The sequence below is a fragment of the Salvelinus namaycush genome, chromosome 3, assembly GCF_016432855.1.
Source record: "Salvelinus namaycush isolate Seneca chromosome 3, SaNama_1.0, whole genome shotgun sequence".
Taxonomy (NCBI): domain Eukaryota; kingdom Metazoa; phylum Chordata; class Actinopteri; order Salmoniformes; family Salmonidae; genus Salvelinus; species Salvelinus namaycush.
The window spans coordinates 74,691,285-74,714,031 of NC_052309.1; the positions used below are offsets into that span (position 1 = coordinate 74,691,285).

At 43.4% G+C, this 22,747-nt stretch overlaps 3 protein-coding genes and 1 pseudogene across 5 annotated transcripts; 1 reads left to right on the forward strand and 3 right to left on the reverse strand.

Annotated features, from left to right (window-relative positions):
* Positions 1–330: 330 nt before the first annotated feature.
* LOC120044591 lies at positions 331–1,464 on the reverse strand (annotated as a pseudogene).
* A 431-nt stretch (positions 1,465–1,895) lies between these two features.
* On the reverse strand, positions 1,896–14,204 carry LOC120044592 (tetraspanin-1-like). The gene is made up of 8 exons (XM_038989262.1): positions 14,091–14,204; positions 10,215–10,290; positions 5,926–6,141; positions 3,699–3,773; positions 3,213–3,320; positions 2,913–3,038; positions 2,450–2,542; positions 1,896–2,268 (listed from the first exon to the last, which is right to left on the reverse strand). Exons 2-8 carry the CDS (start codon positions 10,269–10,271, stop codon positions 2,209–2,211), a joined length of 735 nt encoding a protein of 244 aa, XP_038845190.1. The 5' UTR covers positions 10,272–10,290; positions 14,091–14,204; the 3' UTR covers positions 1,896–2,208.
* A 1,345-nt stretch (positions 14,205–15,549) lies between these two features.
* Positions 15,550–21,013, reverse strand: LOC120038258 (zinc finger protein 653-like). Of its 3 annotated transcripts, none has more exons than XM_038984091.1 (10): positions 20,206–21,013; positions 19,936–19,973; positions 19,521–19,832; positions 18,832–19,379; positions 18,519–18,693; positions 18,267–18,357; positions 18,014–18,125; positions 17,744–17,858; positions 16,917–17,016; positions 15,550–16,696 (listed from the first exon to the last, which is right to left on the reverse strand). In XM_038984091.1, the coding sequence occupies exons 1-10, from the start codon at positions 20,499–20,501 to the stop codon at positions 16,519–16,521; spliced, it is 1,965 nt and encodes a 654-aa protein (XP_038840019.1). In that variant the 5' UTR covers positions 20,502–21,013; the 3' UTR covers positions 15,550–16,518. The 3 variants fall into 3 exon arrangements, with proteins under 3 accessions (XP_038840019.1, XP_038840012.1, XP_038840028.1); XM_038984084.1 differs by having other exon boundaries at positions 18,267–18,372; XM_038984100.1 differs by having other exon boundaries at positions 18,267–18,372; positions 19,936–20,092; positions 20,206–20,298.
* LOC120038278 (ATPase SWSAP1-like) lies at positions 20,201–22,117 on the forward strand. The gene is made up of 2 exons (XM_038984107.1): positions 20,201–20,932; positions 21,415–22,117. The coding sequence occupies exons 1-2, from the start codon at positions 20,669–20,671 to the stop codon at positions 21,964–21,966; spliced, it is 816 nt and encodes a 271-aa protein (XP_038840035.1). The 5' UTR covers positions 20,201–20,668; the 3' UTR covers positions 21,967–22,117.
* Positions 22,118–22,747: the final 630 nt, after the last annotated feature.

Consider the following 22,747-nt stretch of genomic DNA (forward strand, 5'->3'; position numbering starts at 1 on the left):
AGAACCAATCATGTTCAGAGTTCTATGAAATATTGTAATAGCCCTGGGGATATTGTACATTCAATACACTTTTTTGTTGCCAAAAATAGTAATAATAATAATAAATATATATATTATTTATGTTAGCTACATTTCAAGGAAGTTGGTATAGAAGGGCATGCAAACAACTCCAGAGTGAGTTTAGTTTTAATAGGAAAACTACAGCTATTGCAGTACAGACTCAACAGGAAAACAGTCTGTACATCCGCAACACAGACTTTTGGCAGACCTCTAGAGCTTCTGCGTTTCTCATAGAGAGCACAGCCCTTTCCTTAAGCTCTCCACTGTGGGTCATTTGACCACTTTTCTTTTCTTCGTAGTCTTCTCTACACCTGTAACTACGGCCTCCTCTTCTGTTGCTCTCTTCTTAGCCTGGTCTTTTATCATCTCCATAGTGTCCCACACCTCATCCACTTCCCCTTCCTCTTCTTTCACTTCCTCCACATCTCCGGTTACTGCTGAACTGCTCAGCTCTAGATCTTTGCTGGACAAAGCACACAGTTGAGTCGTGACTTTAGATACACCTTGTGCTGTAGGGAGCGGTCCTCCAGCCTGTGTACTCTCAGAAAGCAATCCAAACCACAGGAAGCCACCAGAGGGAGAGGGGTGGCACTGCAGCCCCCGCACTCCTCCTGCCAGCCCCTGCAAACACCCACGCACCAGACCTTTCCGCAAATCTAAGATGGCGAGTTCTCCATGTGTGTTGCCCACTACAACACTGTCTTGGTTGGCAGGGAGGGAGAGGGCTGTGAGGGTGTACTCCCCAAAATGAGCCTCCAGAACCGGACGCCTCTGGGGAGAGGCTGGCTCATACACTCACACCTGGTGGTGACCTGTGCAGGTGACGATCTTGTCGGAGTCTGGGATGAAGGCCATGTCTCTAACCCACTCTGGCATTCGCAAGTCCAGCCAGTCATTACGTACATTCTTGGAGGTGAGAATTGGTGTTTCAGGACTCTCCAGATCCCAGACCTTTAGGCCATTCTCCTTCCCTCCTGTGGCCACTTGGTTGAGCTGCGTGGGATTCTGTCGCATCCGACAAATATTCGTCCCAGCATTTATCTCAACTGTGTCTGTGCTGACCTCCTTCCAGACCCTCAGCAGTCCTGTCTCCACACACGTGATCAGAGCACTGTCTGTGACGGCAAGTCCTGTGAACCTGCCCTGGGTGCTCTCCCCACACTGTCTGGTCTCAGCGAAGATGCACTTCTCTGTGCTAAATGTCTTCACTGTGCCATTCACAGACCCCACCAGTACCTCAGTCTCATGTTGATCTCCCCAGCCTAGGACACACACTTCCTGGTCCAAGCTCAGGCAGCTCATCTCACAGAAGTTGAAAGCCTGTTTTTTGGATAGGCTCACTCCTTTTAATATCCCTGTTTCCAATCCCACCCATACTGAGCACACTTGACTTTTGTCTGCCATGAAAAAGAATGAAAATATTGTCAAGAAAACAAAAATTCTAACACGTTATTCTGTGGTGAATCTCCGTTTTGCATCCTTTCTGAACAGACAGACACTAAAGAAAGAAATTCAAACAGCAGATGGACACCACACAGATTTAACTATTTTAGAGAGAACTTGGACTAGGAAAGATATGTGTGCCTTTGATACCAAAACGTGAGTTAAACAAACTTACTTTAAAAACATTGCCGTTATACAATAGTTACAATGCAATAAATCAGTTAAACCTATTTTCAGAGCGTTGCAAGTTGCAACCTTTTTATTCATTCTCCAGAGCATGTAGCATCTGTAGAAAATCAATTAATAAAATTATAAAAAGTGGCACATATATATATGTCCTGACATTGAATTGATAATGTTATTATAATATAAATCTTGATGATACTGTGCAGAGTGGAATGGAGTTAGGACGCAATGTATTGCTTCAATCTAAATGTAAGACAGCATCATTTTCAAGTGAAATATGTATACAATAAAAGATTAATACAAATAGACATTTCCCATATCCAATAATCTTGTACAGGATTTAATTTAAACTGGCTCAGTGGTGGGGCGCCTCTCCTTTTCACAAAGCTTCCTTAGATTTCTCTTCAGCCTTGGTGATTTCAGAGATTCTTATGCATCCATCCTGGTAGTTGTCCTAAGGAGTGTCCAGAGATGCCATCCAGGCAGATGACTCTATGGCCCTCCCTCCTCCACTGGTTTTCAGCCACTCTTTGAGCCTATTATGCAGTACAAAGTCATGGAGACAACCATCGCCAATATCTAGGGAAACAGGAACAGTAAATAAATGCTTTGGTTATGCAAAACTTTTAAACAAAGCCCGCTGTACGAAACTGAACATCACTTTTGTTGAATTGGCATATAATTTGCATCTACATTTGTGGTATTTCAAAACAATGAGATTGTGACCTTGAAATAGACAGAGGGAAGGAGTCAACATTACCTCAAGAGCAGCGATTCCCAATGCCACTGCCACAATGACAATAGTGTTTTCATCAATCAGTTGCTTAAACTTTGGGAAGCAGCCAGTGACTGTCTGTGGGGACACACAAATGTAATACAGTTATTTAGACAGGTGAGGCCACTGGGTGTTCAACTGTAAAGTGTGTTACATTCTCAAATGAGCCTTCCATTGATGAGTTCGAGTATGGATGTAGTGTGATTAACTTGAGGTGATGAGTTCAGAACTCGTACCAAGTTTGTACCCGCACTGACTACAGTGTTAACTCAAAATTACACAACGACTAGGTTCCAGTTTAACAACGTTTACTTCACCGTACATCGTCACCCTTATACTCAGGCCAGTTCCATCAACAGTGAGACTACTGCGCAGGCGTACTAATAACAGAGTGATATCACCGTAATAACAGAAATGTAGGGATACTTAAAACATGAACTTAACATACAGCAATTGTATCATTACAAGAGCTGAAAACAGCACTGTGGCAGCACTGTTGAGGATAGAGATGGGTGGATTTTTCAAATGGAGAGTCAGTGAAGTCTGTATAGTTGTAGAATCCACAGCACTTTAGCTAGAGTGGACACAGAGAGATCTTATTAGAACAATTCTGTTGACTAAACTGAATAAGATTTCTAATACACAAGCACATAAAAATGACATAATAATGTAATTTGAGACATTATTTGTAGGCCTAATATGTTATTTCCAAGGTATTAAAACAGGCCGGCAGGATATTGTAAAGTACCGTATCCATAGTAGCATTCCAGAGAGCGGTGACGTCTGAATTTTCTCCATAGTCCTTCTTAATGTTCTGAACCACTTTGGTGCCCAGTTTCTCAATCAACTCACCTGCCTGAAAGACATAACACAAATCACACACACTCTTAGAAAAAAGGGTTCCAAAAGGGTTCTTCGGCTGTCCCCATAGGAGAACTCTTTTTGGTTCCAGGTAGCATTCCAGGTAGAACCCTTTTGGGTTCTATGTAGAACCCTCTGTGGAAAGGGTTCTTATGGAACCCAAAATAGTTCTACCTGGAACCAAAAGGGTTCTACCTCGAACAAAAAGGGGTTCTTCAAAGGGTTCGCCTATGGGGACAGCCGAAGAACCCTTTTAGATTCTAGATAGCACATTTTTTTCTAAGAGTGTAGTCTTTTCATCAAATGCTCCACATACAGTCTTTAACCCCCTTTAGCAATATGAGGAGAGTGAATGGGCTCTATGTACGCTTACCAAGGGTTTAAACACCAGGATAACCACTGCTCCAGCCACCTCTGCAATGAACACCACCAACACAATAACAAAGAACTAGAAAAAGAGGAAAAGGAGACCATAAGAAAGAGAGATTGAGTGGCTGGACTGAGAAAACTGTTTACAGTGCATTTACACACATTTCATATATACTGAACAAAAATATAAACACAACATGTAAAGTGTTGGTCCTATGTTTCATGAGCTGAAATAAAAAGATCCCAGAAATGTTCCATATGCACAAAAAGCTTATTGCTCTCACATTTTGTGCAAAAATTCATTTACATCCCTGTTAGTAAGCATTTCTCCTTTGCCAAGATATTCTTTCCACCTGACAGATGTGGCATATCAAGAAGCTGATTAAACAACATGATCATTACACAAGTGCACCTTGTGCTGTGTACAATAAAAAGCCACTCTAAAATGTGCTGCTGTCACACAACACAATGCCACAGATGTCTCAAGTTGAGGGAACGTGCAATTGGCATGCTGACTGCAGGAATGTCCACCAGAACTGTTGCCAGAGAATGTAATGTTAATTTCTCTACCATAAGCCGCCTCCAACGTCGTTTTAGAGGATTTGGCAGTACGTCCAAACGGCCTCACAACCGCAGACCACGTGTAACCACGCCAGCCCAGGACCTCCACATCTGACTTCTTCACCTGCGGGATTGTCTAAGACCAGCCACCCGGACAGCTGATGAAACTGTGGGTTTGCACAACCAAAGAATTTCTGCACAAACTGTCTCAGGGAATCACATCTGCACGCTCGTTGTCCTCACCGGGGTCTTGACCTGACTGCAGTTTGGCGTCATAACCAACTTCAGTGGGCAAATGCTCCTCTTTAATGGCCACTGGCATGGTGGAGAAGTGTGCTCTTCACAGATGAATCCCAGTTTCAACTGTACCGGGCAAATGGCGTCATGTGGGCGAGCGGTTTGCTGATGTCAACGTTGTGAACAGAGTGCCCCATGGTGGCGGTGGGGTTATGGTATGGGCGGGCATAAGCTACAGACAACAAACACAATTGCCTTTTATCTCTGGAAATTTGAATGCATAGAGATACCATGATGAGATTCTGAGGCCCATTGTTGTGCCATTCATCTGCCGTCATCACCTAATGTTTTAGCGTGATAATGCACGGCCCCATGTCGCAAGGATCTGTACAAAATTCCTGGAAGCTGAAAATGTCCCAGTTCTTCCATGGCCTGCATACTCACCAGACATGTCACCCATTAAGCACGTTTGGGATGCTCTGGATTGACGTGTACGACAGCTTTTTCCAGTTCCCGCCAATATCCAGCAACTTCGCACAGCCATTTAAGAGGAGTGGGACATCATTCCACAGGCCACATTCAACAGCCTGATCAACTCTATGCGAAGGAAGGGCCTCTCGAGGGGGCAGCAGTCTAAGGCACTGCATCGCAGTGCTAAAGGCGTCACTACAGATCCGGGTTCGATCCCTGGCTGTGTTGCAGCCGGCCACGACTGGGAGGCCCATGAAGTGGTGCACAATTGGCCCAGTGTCGTCCGGATTAGGGGAGGGTTTGGCCGGCTAGGATGTCCTTGTCCCATCTCGCCCTAGCAACTCCTTGTGACGGCCGGGTGCATGAACGCTGACTTCAGTCGCCAGTTGTACGGTGTTTCCTCTGACACATTGGTTTGGCTGGCCTCCGGGTTAAGCGAGCAATGTGTCGAGACGGGTCGTGTTTCGGAGGACTCATGACTCTCGACCTTTGCCTCTCCTGAGTCCGTACGGGAGTTGCAGCGATGGGACAAGACTAACTACAAATTGGGGAGAAAAAAATGTTGTTGTATTTTTGCATAATAATAAAAAATAATATGCAAAGGAGTTGTTGCCCTGCATGAGCAAATGGTGGTCACACCAGATACTAACTGGTTTTCTGAAACACGCCTTTAAGGTATCTGTGACCAACAGATGCATACCTGTATTCCCAGTCATGTGAAATCCATAGATTAGGGCCTAATGAATTTATTTCAATTGACTGATTTCCTTATATGAACTGTAAGTCAGTAAAATCTTTGAAATTGTTGCATTTATCCGTGTTGCTACCTACTCTACTGTAGAACATTCTGAAAGGAGAGATGAGGAGTTTGACAATCAAGCTTGTTGACTGAGTTAGTGTCAATCACATTGGTGACAACATAGCACATATATACTGAATAGCTCATGTTTGAGGTGACCTACCAGGAGCAGCATACACCTGTTCTCCTTCATGGCGCCACAGCAACCCAGGAAACCTATGATCAGCAGCACTGCCCCCACAGCAATCAACAGGTAGCCCACGTTTAGGATCTGGTTCATCTCCGCCGGAGCGTCTTTTATCCCCTTGAGGAACCCCAGGATCGAGCCGCTGTCCACCTTCACCCAGATCCCCACACCCAGGATGGCAGCGCCCGCCAACTGGGGGAAAAGAGCATAGCATTGTTTGGTGGTTTCCATTAATTCAATGAAGACCACGTCAACTGCTGCCCTTTGTGTCTTACCTAACATGCACATACAGTGCTTTCTGAAAGTATTCCTCCCCCTTGACTTATTCCGCATTTAGTTGTTACAGCCTGAATTCAAAATTGATTAAGGGGCAGCAGGTAGCCTAGTGGTTAGAGCGTTGGACTAGTAACCGAAAAGGTTGCGAGATTGAATCCCCGAGCTGACAAGGTACAAATCTGTCGTTCTGCCCCTGAACAAGGCAGTTAACCCACTGTTCCTGTTCCCCTCATCTACATACAGAAATCCCATTTACTGTATATAAGTATTCACACCCTTGAGTCACTTTGGCTGGGCCACTCAAGGACTTTCATATTCTTGTTCAGAAGCATTCCAGCGTTGCTTCGGGTGTATGATTGGGGTCATGGTCCTGTTGGAACGTAAATCACACCCCAGTCTAAGGTCATTTGCACTCTGAAGCAGGTTCTCATTAAGGATTTTCCTGTATTAGGCTCCATTCCTTGTTCCCTCTATCCTTATCAGTCCCTGCTGCTGAAAAGCATCCCCATAGCCTAATGCTGCCACCACCATGCTTCACGGTAGGGATGGTGTTAGATGGGTGATGAGCTGTGCCTGGCTTTCTCCAGACATAGCACTTTGCATTCCGGACAAATAATTACATTTTTGTCTCATCAGACCACAGAATATTTTGCCTTATGATCTCAGAGTCTTTCACTCCAGGCATGCTGTCATGTGTCTTTTTCTCAGGAGTACCTTCTGTTTTGCCAATCACCCATAAAGCCCAGATTGGTGAAGTGCTGTGGAGACTTGTCCTTCTGGCAGGTTCTCAGCCAAGGTTCCAAGGTAGTTCTGTCAGAGTGGTCATTGGGTTCATGGTCACCTCCCTGACTAAGGTCCTTTCCAGGTTGTTCATTTTGGTCGGACGGCCAGCTCTAGGCAGAGTCTGAGTAGTTCTATATTTATGGAGTCCACTGTGCTCTTGAAAAATTTCAACACTATAGAAATTGTTTTATACCCTTCCCCAAATATATGCTACATAGGCGTACAGAGGTCCATTATCAGCAACCATCACTCCTGTGTTCCAATGGCATGTTGTGTTAGCCTTTTAAAATGATAAACTTGACTTAGCTAACACGGAACCCAAACCGGCTGTGCACGTGCACCATCGTGCATACATTTATTTTGTCCCACCACACCAAATGCAGGTTACAATATCAAAACAAACTCTGAACCAATTACATTAATTTGGGGACAGGTCGAAAAGCATTAAACATTTATGGCAATTTAACTAGCTTGCACTTGCTAGCTAATTTGTCCTGGGATATAAACATTGAGTTGTTATTTTACCTGAAATGCACAAGGTCCTCTACTCCGACAATTAATCCACACATAAACCGGTCAAACGAATAGTTTCTAGTCATCTCTCCTCAATCTAGGCTTTTTCTTCTCTTGACTTTATATTGCGATTGGCAACTTTCATAAATTAGGTGCATTGCTGCCACTGACCTCGTTCGTCTGTCAGTCACCCACGTGGGTATAGCCAATGAGGAGATGGCACGTGGGTACCTGCTTCTATAAACCAATGAGGAGATGGGAGAGGCAGGACTTGCAGCGCGATCTGCGTCACAAATAGAACTGACTTCTATTTTAGCGCTTGGCAATGCAGACGCGAGCAGTGTGGGTGCAGTAATTGAATAATATATATTTCTAAATGTATTTTGCAACGCTCGGTCTAGTCTGCCTGTAATTGATCATTAGAAAACCCTTTTGCAATTGTTAGCACAGCTGAAAACTGTTGTTCTGATTAAAGAAGCAATACAACTGGCCTTCTTTAGACTAGTTGAGTATCTGGAGCATCAGCATTTGTGGGTCCGATTACAGGCTCAAAATGGCCAGAAACAAAGCACTTTCTTCTGAAGCTTATCAGTTTATTCTTGTTCTGAGAAATGAAGGCTATTCCATGCGAGAAATTGCCAAGAAACTGAAGATCTCGTACAACGCTGTTTACTACTCCCTTCACAGAACAGCTCAAACTGGCTCTAACCAGAATAGAAAGAGGAGTAGGAGGCCCCGGTGCACAACTGAGCAAGAGGACAAGTACATTAGTGTCTAGTTTGAGAAACAAACGCCTCACAAGTCCTCAAATGGCAGCTTCATTAAATAGTACCCGCAAAACACCAGTCTCAACGTCAACAGTGAGGAGGCGACTCCGGGATGCTGGCCTTCTGTCGTCAAGGCCTTGAAGGCGTGGAGACATTGGCTTTAGGGGGATAAACACCCTTTTCTCATCTGGACTGACCACCGCAATCTGGAGTACATCCGGGCGGCGAGGAGACTGAACCCTCGCCAGGCAAGATGGGCCATGTTTTTCACCCGTTTTGTCTTCACCCTTTCCTACAGACCAGGCTCTCAGAACGTTAAGGCAGACGCATTGTCCCGGCTGTATGACACAGAGGAGCGGCCCATGGATCCCACTCCTATACTCCCGGCCTCTTGCCTGGTGGCACTGGTAGTGTGGGAGCTGGACGTGGACATTGAGCAGGCGTTGCATACAGAGCCCGCTCCCCTTCAGTGTCCGGCTGGGCGTCTGTACGTTCCGTCTGCTGTCCGCGACCGGCTAATCTATTGGGCCCATACGTCACCCTCCTCTGGTCATCCTGGTATCAGTCGGACGGTGCGCTGTCTTAGTGGGAAGTACTGGTGGCCCACTTCAGCTAAGGACGTGAGGGTTTATGTTACCTCCTGCTCAGTGTGCACTCAGTGCAAGGCTCCTCGACACCTGCCCAGAGGTAAGTTAAAACCCTTACCCGTTCCACAACGGCCATGGTCGCACCTGTCGGTGGATTTCCTGACTGATCTTCCTCCTTCACAGGGTAACACCACGATCCTGGTCGTTGTGGATCGTTTTTCTAACTTCTGTCATCTCCTCCCTTTGCCCGGTCTCCCTACGGCCCTACAGACTGCGGAGGCTCTATTTACACATGTCTTCCGGCATTACGGGGTGCCTGAGGATATAGTGTCTGATCAGGGTCCCCAGTTCACGTCGAGGGTCTGGAGGGCGTTCATGGAACGTCTGGGGGTCTCGGTCAGCCTTACCTCAGGTTTTCACCCTGAGAGTAATGGGCAGGTGGAGAGAGTTAACCAGGATGTGGGTACGTTTCTGAGGTCTTATTGCCAGGACCGGCCGGGGGAGTGGGCAGCGTTCGTGCCCTGGGCAGAGATGGCCCAGAACTCACTCCGCCACTCCTCCACTAACCTTTCTCCCTACCAGTGCGTATTGGGGTATCAGCCGGTTCTGGCTACTTGGCTTCAGAGTCAGACCGAGGCTCCTGCGGTGGACGACTGGTTCCGGCGCGCGGAGGAGACATGGGGCACCGCCCATGTCCATCTTCAGCGCGCCGTACTGCGCCAGAAAGTATTTTAAATGGACAATTTGTTTTTGCTTTTCTTTCAAAAACAAGGACATTTTTAAGTGACCCCAAACTTCTGAACGGTAGTGTATTCTAAAAACATGTTTTCAGTTTGTTATTATGGGGTATTGTATGTAGATGGTTCAGATTTTTTATTGATTTAATCCATTTTGAATTCGGGCTGTAACAACAAAATGTGGAAAAAGTCAAGAGGTATGAATACGTTCTACATTTCTCTTTTCATCTTTATTTTTTCATGCCTACATAGGTATTTTCCAGTAAAAAAAAATACAAAAATTAATAGCTCCTTCATTTGGCTTGCAGCACATCACACTATTCAACTCTGTGCCTAATCTTTTTATCTGGTCCAAAATGACATGTCTGTGTCATAAAAAGTAGTAAAACCATAACAAATGTCTGTCCTTTTGTTTCATGTTCTCATAACTTTTTCACCTTGCAATTTAGATACTGTTTTTCTGGGACAGAGAATAAAGATCAGAAGTAGTAAGTGATAAGGAGTGTTCTGATTGCCTGCATATTCATTATTGTGAAGCATAACTGAACTCCGCTATTATCATCAGTAATTTACTCAAAAAGATGAAAACATCTCCAACTTACAAAGATGATGCCATTAAAAGCAAACATCATGACTTTGAGAAATCCGAAGCAACCCATTCTTGATGAATTCTTCTGCCTGGAAGAAAAGAAGAGGAAAAGGTGAGAAAGGGAACATTTATGAATAATCACCTATGGTAATGATGAGAATGTTTAGAAATTCTATGAGACTTCTGAATCATTAAGATGAGATCAGAGGTCAAAAGTCTGAACTAAATCTACTGCCTATGTCTGTAGCCTACTGTCTATAGGCCTGTTTAGAGGAGGAAGCATGACCAAAGGTTCTCTTTAATTCAATGGGGAAGTACCATCTTAACAAAACACCTAAATTATGTACTTCTTATGATGTTATATATCAATGACATTTTGGAAATTGTATGTTGAGGGTTTTGGTCACAATCTTATCTTGCAAACTTACACCAGGAACCCTTCTACACCTGAATAAACATTTGACTCATATTGAATGATATTGGAAAGTGACAGTTATGGTTTTGTAGACACAATCAGTCACTAAGGAAGCAAATATATATTCTGTCAAACAACAGAGACAAAGCGTTTCTCTACTACTCTAGCACAGAGTTGTTCCGTGTCATTTGCAATGAGTTGTTATGTCTAATTAGGTGACGGATTAACAGTTCTACACACTCCTTGATGCTGTTTGCTGTCTCTGACTTGTTACCAGGAAACCAGCCCTTTGTCATCTACAGTAAGACGCGGGAAGGAAGGAGTGCGGAAAAACACCAGCCACTTACCTTATCCTCCCTATCACCGTATCGTCCTTGAACAGTCAAGAGCCCCCTTGCTTTTTTTTGTACTAATGTAATTTACTGTACAGTCCGCTTTCCCAACACCAACGAGAGTTAAGTGAGCCGTTGCTTTAGAATTAAGGAAAGTCCAAAGGCAATGACAAGGCAGCATGTTCCACTGAATTTTCATTTAAAATGGGCCCCTAAACAGATTAAAATTATACAAGAAGCAGACCAGTCCCATATACTCTCTGACAATTAGGCTTCACAGTAATTTACTCGATGTCTGAAAACACTTCTTCCACCTGGGGCCACAAAATGTACAATGTAAAATACATCTAATTACAAGAAAGCTATCAAAATGTTCAACATGGTCTGCTATTCAGATGAGAACAGTGTCCATCACCTGTCCAGACTGCACAAGGAAATTGTAAGGAACTTTATCTTCCTCGCCCTCAGTGTCAATCAGAGGCCTATTAAAACACAGGAGCCCATTACACACACACACACACACACACACACACACACACACACACACACACACACACACACACACACACACACACACACCACACACACACACACACACACAGCAGGTTTATGTCCTGTCCCGTTTTGCTAGTTAAACCATCTGTGGATCATCTCATCCTGCTCTGTTCTATGACCCCATGTGGTGCCCTTTACCACTATGTGTGTTTAGGACTGTCTGTCTGCATATGACCCATAGGATGGGAACAGGGATTGAGTGACTAAACGACAGCTGGTTTGTACTGTACTCTTAATAACAGCAATAACAAACAAATAGCACTCTGCGGCAGTAGCACCAGTAGTGTGACAGTGAACTCTATCAAGGAGTTTCTGATTGACATGCGTGTCATTTTCTTTCTGATTTTCTGATTAAAGTATCCATAAGTGTGTTTATCTTATACGGTCCCAGATAGTGTACTTAGAGAGTGAAATGGCATCGGCATACAGTACAAGTACTGAGAGATGGATGCTAAACATCAGGATGTTTATCAATGTGTCAATGTTTAGCCATGAGCATCAGGTTAATCATATGAATGGGCCAGAGGGCGCATAGCAACATATCCTGAATTGGGTTTCCCCCTTTCATTCGCAGAGTTTTTCCTGCAAGTGGCCACTCATCTTCTGCCTTCACAAAGCCATAGGCAACAGTGGTGGGCATAATTAGCCTGGTGATGTATTAACAGCCACAGTCACATGCGAATGACTAAGAAAACATCCCAGCCAGGAGCCATCAACACACGGTACAAAGACAAAGGTGAGTATAATATACAGTAGCTATGGCCCTTAGGACTTTACATGCTTTGAAAATTGAAATGCAATAAACACAAAGCAGCTAAATAAGAACATAATTTAGACAAGAGTAACGTAAAAACGAAATCAATAGCTACAATGATCAGGTGAATTTCAGGAAAGTATTCTTTAAGCTGCTGAATAATATGACACAGTGAGTGGCATTGCTTTGTTGATATCATGTTAGGAGTAATGTGGTATTCAGTCATGAAGGCTAGGATAATGAATTCATCCACAAGGAAGCCTGTGGGGACACACCTGGTGACAAATATTTCCCAGAATGATGATCAAGATAACAAATGTCTGTTGACGAACATGCCAATTAACGTCTAGAGGAAAGAAAGTATAGACATCATATTTATCAAAGCTTCATCTCCGTCAGCTGTCATCCCGTGTAACAGTTTACCTAATATGGTTCAATGACAATTCCTAACATTTAGTCTACTCCAAAATGGGAAAGTTTTAAATGTATGAAGGATTACATTTTTGAAGGTAGGTTTCCTCATGAGCCCTAGGGTAGTGCTTTGAGTTATGGGGTTTTGGCTTAATGGTAATACATGAAAATATTCCATCAGGAAAAATCTAAATAATTGTCAGGAAGAGTATACACAGTAATTCACTCACAGAGACAACCGTGTCAGACTCTGTCTGAGCTGAGCGTGCTAAAACTCTAAACACTGGACAAATCTAAAAGGATGTCATGAGCTTTGTTCCGTCCAACTGGCGACAGATTTTCATTCGAATATTCTAAAATGTGTATATAAACTATGCGCATTTTCCCAGCAGAGATGTGTTTCCATCAAATTGGCTTGCTGCAGATAAAAGGCTATGCGTGCAACATTGTGCACATAAAGATATATTTTGCAGTTAAAATGGGTTTCCATCCCATTTTCAACTCTACTGAGGTGTTTCTCACAAAAAAAGTGCCTTAGGCTACATAAAGTACCACAGCATGAAACAAGTGTTTCTAAAAATCCCCTATGGGGAAAAATGAATGGTGGAAAAACAATTGGAACCATTTTCCTGTTTGACCGCTAGCTTTTATGGGTATTATGACGCCTCCATTGTGGGGCTCTATAGTGTGTCCACTGGTATTGGCACGTGCTAAAGCGTACGTATGAGATTATCATGGACAAAAGTGTGAGATTTTTTTAAAATGGCAGCAAAGCATCGATTATCATGTCACCATAATAAAACCCTCGATATTTATTGGGAAGGCGCATCAAGCTCAGAACCTTTCACTATCACCACCGTGTTAAATTCATCATGATTTATTTGATCTGTAACCTAATAAATTACAGTTCATGCTTTCCCGACAAATCGTAGTGGGGGACTACAAGTCATCGCGTGACTCCCAAGTTTACTTCGACATGATGGTTATTATATCAATATTTGCGCATAAAAGCGTTTCCACCTACATTTCTCGCATAATTTATTTTACCGACACAAAAAGGTCTCATCTTGTCTAGCGTATTTTGTTTTGTCGACATTTTGAAAGTTTACCGAAAAATGTTCTGTTGCCATTACTCGCCTAAAACGGTTGGATGGAAACCTGGTTGTAGAGAGGAATAATTACAGGCTTGAGTCAAGGTCTCATGAGAGGAACAAATAATGAATTGTTGGAATCCATGTTGTCACTGCACCTGACTACAGGAGAATATAAAACACAACATCAAATGCATATTCTATGGAGCATTTTCAACAAACAGATGAGTCAACCCTTGTTATTCTCACTTATAATTGTTTACCCTACAGTGGAGTGGTACAACAGGTTTCGTTGAGACTCAGAGAGAAAGAGAGGGAGTCTGGGCCTTACCTTCACTGGGGTGATGGAGGCTGTTGCTGGGAGAACGAATGTGGGCGTCAGTAAACTGGCTGATTTACCTGTGTTCTCGGAGAGTGACCTGTACTGCGTTTTTCTCTCCTACACACAAACTCTCTCGTTCTCTTCCTGTGCTTCTCGGTGGCTGCAGGTTAGTTATAAACAGTGAAGGAGGGGGCGTGCTGAGGCAAACAGGTGGGAGTGATTCAGGTTTCAGAGGCAAGGAGCTCACTTCCCTGTGGAGTAGAAGTCCCACCTGAGGTAGTGTCACAGCAATGTTACAGCTACATACACACAGGCATAAGCACATTCTATCACCCTTTTTACCTGTGGCATCACTGTATATCAAAGTGGGCTTTTGGAGACATGAATGGTATGGAAGCAGAGAAAGAATATATCTATGGATTTTTAAGAAAATGTTATTTAATTAACATACTATAAGACCTGACTATGTGAGTTCCATTGAAAGTATTGTTTTGTAGACATAGGATAATTCATCAGTCGAAATGTTTCTCTTGCTTAGAAATTTGCTCAGACTTTGACCCTAGTCTTCCCATGACAGCCTCTAATGAAAAGTAGACTTTCACAATCATGCAAGAATCTGAGTTGAGCTTTAAAAATACCCAGAGTGACAGTGATGGAGGAATTTGGAGGAGGTAAATTGTAATAAATGCATAATAACCAGATTAACTTGTATTTTTCAATTCACCGCCTTCGATGATAAGCAATCAAACAGTATCCTACCAGTTGAAACAGTGGCCGGTTGAAACAGAACCTTATGGAGTCGGAAGCTTCTGTGAATTGACCATTTCACTGCCTATCTATTTTTCAACATTAACCATAAAGTAACTAACTGTCCATTGAAAATCTAACTTGTAAAAGTTAATATTCTGTTAACTCATACCCAAATTACATTGTTGACTCATCCTATACTCGTGTGGCCAAGGCATAAATTGGAGGGGGAAAAAAACACTTAAATAAAACCCACCTTAAACTTGTATCTCAAATGGACCGCTTCAAAAATGCTTGTATTTCCTCAGAGGATGATGTCATTCCAACAGAAAAGCTGCTTTTTAACATACTTAAAATACATTGGAAGTAAAACTATTTCACTTATATTGTAATTAATTTCCCTATAGGTCATATTTAATAGAAATTTAGAAACACTGGACAGTTACTTCAATAGAGTATTGTGGTGAGTATATGACTTCAGCTCAAGTCTAATGACCATTTATATCAGGTTAGAGCATTAGCATTCAAGTACCTTGACTTACTCAACATCAATGAAATTATTTAGAACATGTGTCATACCAGCCATTGGTGATATACCTGATTTGTCTTACATTCATCCCACCATGCACTGAAAATGTGTTTGGCAGTTCCTTGTGTGTGTCAGTGTGACAACGCTCACATTATGCCTTTCCTTGCCACATCAGACAATCCCAAACTCCAATACAGTACTCATTTTTTTATTTTACATTTGTCTCAAACAAATGTCTCTTCCAGAAATATGTACAGAATCTATTTAGGTCATATTCACATATTTTACATTGATAATTTCAGTGATACAGAAAACAGGAAAAGAACATAACTATAAATTAGCGATTCTGCTTTGGATCTTTAGAAAAAAAGGTTTTCAAAAACGACATTTGCCATTTTAGAACCACAAGACAACATCACTCTGTTCATAGACACACAGCACAACAGACAGACCTGAAAGATGATGCAAGACTTTCACACAAAAAGACTACTCCTTGGTCAGGTCAGTGACAAAAATGACCAATTCTCTATTTCAATGTAGGCAGCACACTTGTGTGACAACACAACTCTTCTTTCTGAATCCATTGACATGTCCTTTACATCCATACACATTGTTACAATTACTACTCAAGATGTAATTATCATTTCCCCATGAATATGTAAGTTATGTTAGTTTTGGCATTTTACCAGCAGGCATCAGTTCATGTACATGTATTGACGTGAGAACACAAGCATTAACAAAAATAACATACTTTTTTCCAACAAGTACATTACAACTGTGGATGACAAGTGTACAAAAGTGAATAAAAAAGAGAGAATCTATGGATATGTTAATAATATGGTATAGACAGTATGGTTTAGAGGCATACAGCACATTATGTAAACAACTGTGTTGAAATGTACAATATCAACAGCTAGGCTGCCTCTGTGAGCTCTAAAAAGGCTGTGTCCAGCACAGCTTTGAGAGCAGGGTCTAAAGTCCATTATAGTGAGCGAGACTAAGCAATGTCCTCAGAGTGTTCATTCAAAAGAGCTGCTCTTTCCCCAGAAGGGCATACCCGTCTCTATGGGCACTCTTGTTCTTTGTGTCGACAGATTCAGTCTCTTTCTGGTCTGACCCTGACCAGTTGATATTTAGTGCACATTCCAGCAGCACTGCGCCTTATGTTGCCTGTTTGTCTGGGTGGCTTTTTAACTTGTGGAACTTAACACTGTCAAGCTTTTCAAACCTCTTGCCACAGTGTTCGCAGGTGAAGTTGTAGTGGGCCTCGGGGGTGTGTTTCTTCATGTGCCAGTTGAGAGATGCTCTCTGGCGACACTGGTACCCACAGATCTCACACCTGCAGAAGAGGTAGAGGAGAGGAGGGAGACAAGAGATGAAGGGGAAAAATGTAAGATGATTCAAATCTGCAGAAAGTGTTTTTAGGAGTGCAATGTAGTCATTTCTGTTTGTGAGACAAAATTGCATATATTGTACAAAACCAACATATAAAATGTGTAGAGTAAATGAAATAAACCGTCTGGGAGTAAAAACTTGAGTGATCATAGTGTTTCACTCACTGAAGGGGCGTCTCTCCTGTGTGCGTGCGCCGGTGAACCTCCAAGTGATTCTTCCTTTTGAACGATTTCCCACACGTTTCACAGATGAAGTCTCGGACTCCTACACAAAGTTTGATGAAAAATGTATATCGAATTTTATTTGTCACATGAGCAGAATACAACAGGTGTAGACCTTACCGTGAAATACTTACTTACAAGCCCTTAACCAACAATGCAGTTCAAGAAATTGAGTTAAGAAAATATTTACTAAATAAACAATAACGAGACTATAAAAAGGTGGTACCGGTACCGAGTCAATATGCGGGGGTACGGCATCTGTGACAAACTTAGTTGAAAAATGAGGGGACAAAGTTAGTTGGGGTTGGGCACGGTCTGGAGGCGCAGAATTCAGATGCTTGTAATGTTGAGTCGCCAGGACAACTCACATAGCCTCTCTGCTGATTGGGGCTCTCAACAATTAGATTTTATTTGGAAGTGATTCAGAATCCCCATTAGACAATATTGCTGAAAGCAGTCCGTGTATTTAACAGCCATTGTATTTGGTAATTCTACATGGCCATTCTACAGACCAGTGTAAAGTTGGGTTATTTTACAACCAGGTCAGCAATCATTTCACGTGCAGCACGGTTAGATGCGAGGCGATTGTGTAGCATCACCCAGTAAAGTTTCATGCGGTCAAAACCATTTGCTTTAGAGGCGGGTTGACATTCAAAGCTGCATTATACAGTAGATGTCATGGCAGGATACATATGAATACATTACTACTAGCTCATGCGCCAATGTACAGTATATCAGTATAGCGCAGATTTAGAATTGTTTGTGCCCACCTGAGTGGATGATCATGTGGCGATGCAGGTGGTTTGACAGATAGAACTTCTTGCCACAGCCAGGGTGGGGGCACACCTTGGTCCTCCCCTTCCTGTGAACCAGATTCACATGGTTCTGCAGGGAACATAAAAAACATTATGAATCACAGCATGAAATGGTAGTTACAGCAACATGTGTGCATTTCTATTTTCTTTATTCGTAACTTGATGGTACTACAAGGTCAAGGTGTTCCAAATCAAAGTGGAGAGTGCCTAAAAGAGCCTATTTACCTGAAAGCTGCTGATGGCTACATAGACTTGACTACAGCCTTCATACGGACAGTGGAACATCTTGAGCATTCCGTCTGCCTCGATGACAGGACCTCGTCTGCTCCTCCTACATCTGAAATAGAAAAGGGAGTGATGCCCGTGGTTCGTCTACAGAAGTGCTCTGAGGAAGTCAAGATGGGAATGAAAATGGCATGTCCATATAAGTTTGTCTCTACAGATGTGATCCCCATAATTCTCCATGCTGGCCACTCACCTGCTTAGGCCCCTCTGTAGCTCCCTCTCACAGGTGGGCTCCAAGCCATGAGACTCAATACTGGGCTGTAGCAGCTCCTTGTCACTCAGGCCTGAGAGGAAAATATCTCAAACCATTGGAATAGCAAGCTATTCATCATTGATTTTTTGTCAATGTCAGTATCCTTTAAATCAGCATATACAACAATTACAGCATATTCTGATGCATTGTCTGTTGGTGTAAGCAAAGGCTAAAATACTGTGCCAGCAGTACCTGTGATGGAGTCTTCCTCTGTTGTCCTAAAATCTGCCACTGACTGGCACATTTGGTTGTAAGCCACACCCTCTATAACAGTGCAGGTGACCTCCTCCACGTCTCCGCCCCCCATGTTGAGCTGGATGCCCTCGGATGCCAAAGCCTCGTAGCTGGGGCCAGTGATGATGATCAGCTACGAATGACAGGCAGAGGGACATAGGATAGGCTACATGTTAATATTACTATATAAAGGCAGTGCTTTCAGAAACGACAGCTACTTGATTGTGATAAAATTCCAAGACAAATTACTATTGAGTATTTTTTTTTAAACCTGAGAACCGTCCAGAGTTCCTCGCTGGTCTGGTATCTCACAGGTGGTCCCCACAGTCTGTAGTGTCTGAGAATCAAATAGCTCCCCTTGCCCAGGCACCTGCATAGAGGCTGGGACTGGATGGAGGTTGGTCTGAGTGTCTACACCAACTGTGTCACCCATTGTCTGTGTGGTGTCCTCCTCATCAGCTTTGTTCAGTCTGTCAGTTAAGGATGCAGTCACTACAACACACTCGTAGCCATCTTGTGATGTACCCACTCCTTCATCTCCTCTGTCTCTTCTCAGGTCCTCCGCCTCCTCCTCTGGGTTGATGTCCTCCCCTACAGCATTGTAACCTGTCTCCTCATCGTCAGACTCCTGGGCTTGCTGTCTGCCTGCCTCCATCACCACCTCCATCTCCCAGACAGACTGATTCTCAGAGAGATGCTCCATTAGTGGAGTGTCCCTGGATGGGGCCTCCATCCCTGGGAGCTGGCTGAGAGCCGTGGCCTGCTCCACCTGATCCATAGTCACCGGGGCTCCGGCCACTTCCAAATCCCCTCCTGCATCTAGGAAAGACAAGGGTACAGAATACAGATGCATTTAAATACAGGTAACCTGGTTTGTCAAATCAGTGATTCCCATACAATTACATGTGACCCAGAACAATTAAAAGCCTAATTAGTATCTGAATGTACTGTATCTCTTACCAGTGAGCTGTCTGTGGGCATCTGTTTCTCTCCTTCTCCTCCTGGTCATGATTCCTCCAGTTTCCAGTGTCCTTGTGTCCCTGTCAACTTCCTCCTCCGTCTCTGTCTCCATCTCAGGCTCACTAGCCCCTCTTGGTGGCGAGGAGAGGTGCTGCACAAATGAATGGTCAGCATCACACTGCCAGATAGCAGAGGTGGAGAATCCAGGTTGGGGTTCCAGAGCTCTGAGCTGCGGTTCATGTGGGCAGGTCTGGGAGTGATCCTGGTACCAGGTCACCATGCTACAAAGGCTGGACACTCTCTCATTTTTCCCTGTAAGAAAATAAGTATCACCAGTGACATAAATGTATCAATCTCTCATGTAGGGATACTTTTCTTTATGGGTAAATGGATCAAATGTGGTGTTCTTCCTTACCTATTTTCAGTTTTGTACATACTTCTGGGGTTGTCTTCCTAGCGGCCAGGAATATAAATATGACAGTGACGTTTTTGCATGAGGATACTGTGTTAACGTTAAACACTATTGAGTTGATAGCCTGAGCTAGCTAACCCAATTGATTGAAGGAGGTGGCCTGGGGAAAGGACTCACATTTAACAGATGACAAGAGAGGGGATAAACTAGCTAAACAATATTAGTTACTAGCTAGTTTGATATTCTGATTATATGTATTATTCGTAAACTTACCCTCCGTATTTTTGCTGGTATCTCTCCCCGTACGTGGAGTTGAGCAGGATTAGGTACTCGGCAAGTCCAGCGTCACTCAAACTCGTTCGCCGGCGAAGCTCACTCCAAACCTTGTGAGATTCTCCAAGATAAACTCGCCTAACATCATACTTCTTACGGGACTCGAGGCGTCTTTGTGCTCGATCAGAATCCGTGAGCCTGGGACGGCCTCTACAACGCCTCGAAATTGATTTTATTTGATCCCCGGCTTCTTCAGCGTCCAGGGGACCCTCCTCTCCTCCATAGCCATCCGCCATCTTGACAACAGCTGTCTGTTGTTGTCATTCCTAGCGGAAGTTGTCTTACAGGAAATGACACCACTTGGCGGGAAACGAAAATGTTCTTTGCACGTCATGCATTGAGCAGAACGTTTTATTAACGATAAACCAAGTTCATACATGTAGATAGATAGCTAAAGAAAGATATGGCCGATATTTTGACGCTTGTCTTTAGGATATTTAACCAACACAATGGAAAAACGAAGGATTTCAAAAGCATCGCACCATCAAAATGCAGTACCTTGGTAGTCGGAGACAGTAGCATTAACCGTTCGTTGCTGATACTTGCGGCGGTGACGGCTGCCTCTGAATTGGGGCTCAAAGTCTCATTTTTCACTCAGGTTCAAATTCAGAGCCTTCCAGGATCATTACAAGAATCCCTGTCCAACCTGAGCCCCGACAATTTGAAGGTAATTAGCTATTCACATACTACTAGGCCTTAATAAAAACTACCTATCTAGCTTGGTCCAGCAGCTGTGTTTTTTGCCACTACCTTGATAAACATGACATAACATAACACACAGCACCACACTCCCTATCGAAATCATTGGTCAGCTCACTGACCTAACAATGTCTTATGACATCAAGCACTTTTATTTTGTGTCATGTTCAATTGGAAGATGTAGCAAGTTAATTATACATTTGTATGTCCTTTGTTTGTGAGGTAGGCCTAATGATGGATACTTATCTCTTCTCACTATCCTGCCTCCTAAGCAGATAAGAGAGCTCACTCTAAGTACCCATAATCAGTCACAGAGATGTGCATCACTTATCAGTACAAAACATGCCTGATGGGCCCACTGCCAAGTTCTCCCTAAAAATCAGAGGGAGAAATGTTTTCCTGAAAAGTCCTAAGCAAACAGTTCTGATTATTGGGATTACTTTATTGCAGAAAATCAAGTTTTCATACCCCAGGTCCTTGGAAGATTTGCTTCAGGACGTGGCCTCTTTGCATGAATCAGCCTCTGGATCTGCTGCCCCCCCGTCGCTGATCATCGTGGACGGACTGGAGGGCTACCTGCGCGGGCCTGGGGTGAGTGGTGGCCTTCAGCTGGCGGAGCAGTCCTCTGCTGCACACATCTCTGCTCTGCTGTATGACACGGCTGCATTTGTCACACAGACCTTGGAAGAGAGAGCCGCTAGTCTGGCCCCCTGTCGGGTCATAGCCTCGTTCCAGTCTGAGTGTGAAGGGCATGCTGGTGGGGACTCCTCAGACCCTGTCCTCTCAGTGTTAGACCGCTACTTTCAGGTTCGGTGTACCTTGGACCAGGACTGGAACTCTGCCCCTGCTGTAGCAGGATCACAGGACACGTGGCATGTTTACCTCTCTGGTGCTGGGATCACAGAAGACTCTATTGCTAAGGATGAGGAGGACTCAAGTCTGGCACGAGAATGGCGACTGATCATTTGCCCCAATCGCTCAATAGAGTTTACAATGGTTTGAAATCTATTAAATGACTTACCAGTGGACGAGGAAGAAATAAAAGACATGCAAAAAAACGTATATACTTATATCAAACAATTGCATTCCCAAAGACTGAGATGCAAGGGGAACAGTTTTTTTCCAATGCACAAAATGGTTTTCACTAGTGTTTACAAAAAAAATTCAGCAAAGTTTTTGTGTGAATTAAACCACTCCTCCGACTGAACCGTACATTTCCTGACTGCTTTGGCACAATATAATTTTAGTCTGTTCTCCCTTGCCCTGTTGTCTTCTCTCCTACACAATGTGACTTCACATTCAACCATTCAACTCCCCTTTACATTACTTTTCTGTCTAACCGTTGTGCCTGTGGTGCTTTCTAAGATCATTTGTAGAGGGAAGATTAGGCTGATGCTATAGACGGGATAGCAGAGAACGTCACGAAAACGATGCGCACGCGTCAATGGGGCAGAAGGCCGTGTGTTGTTGTCATTCTGGATGGCCAGATAGCTAGTAACAATGACAAACTGCCATGTGGGGAATCTTAAGTGGCTCGTTTCAGCTAGTTTTATCTTACCATGTCTTGTTTTGACTGATGTCACGTCTATGCTAATATGGCAAAAATTTGCTAGCTAGCTAACCACCAACTGTAACTATGTATTTGAGACAACAAGTGCTCATTGTACAACTTTATGTTTTCAATAAACATTGGAGACAAAATATAGTGTACATGTTGTCAACAATCTAAGCCAACCCTGTCGATTTTGCCACATAGTTGTGCACCCGTCGGTTTTATTGCTAA

Bases quoted from the DNA above. Each gene is read 5' to 3' on its own strand.
- LOC120044592 (XM_038989262.1), bottom strand. From the start codon at position 10,271: ATGGGTTGCTTCGGATTTCTCAAAGTCATGATGTTTGCTTTTAATGGC. The intron at 3,774-5,925 runs GTAGGTCACCTC...CTCTTTTTCTAG, and splicing joins ACAGGTGTATGCTGCTCCTG to TTCTTTGTTATTGTGTTGGT. The intron at 2,543-2,912 runs GTATGTTAAGTT...GTGTCCCCACAG, and splicing joins CTTGTAATGATACAATTGCT to ACAGTCACTGGCTGCTTCCC.
- LOC120038258 (XM_038984084.1), bottom strand. From the start codon at position 20,501: ATGGCGGATGGCTATGGAGGAGAGGAGGGTCCCCTGGACGCTGAAGAA. The intron at 19,380-19,520 runs GTAAGAGATACA...TGTCTTTCCTAG, and splicing joins TGCCCACAGACAGCTCACTG to ATGCAGGAGGGGATTTGGAA. The intron at 17,859-18,013 runs GTAAATAGGCTC...TGTTCCCTGCAG, and splicing joins TAGCCATCAGCAGCTTTCAG to AACCATGTGAATCTGGTTCA.
- LOC120038278 (XM_038984107.1), top strand. From the start codon at position 20,669: ATGGCCGATATTTTGACGCTTGTCTTTAGGATATTTAACCAACACAAT. The intron at 20,933-21,414 runs GTAATTAGCTAT...ACTTTATTGCAG, and splicing joins TGAGCCCCGACAATTTGAAG to AAAATCAAGTTTTCATACCC.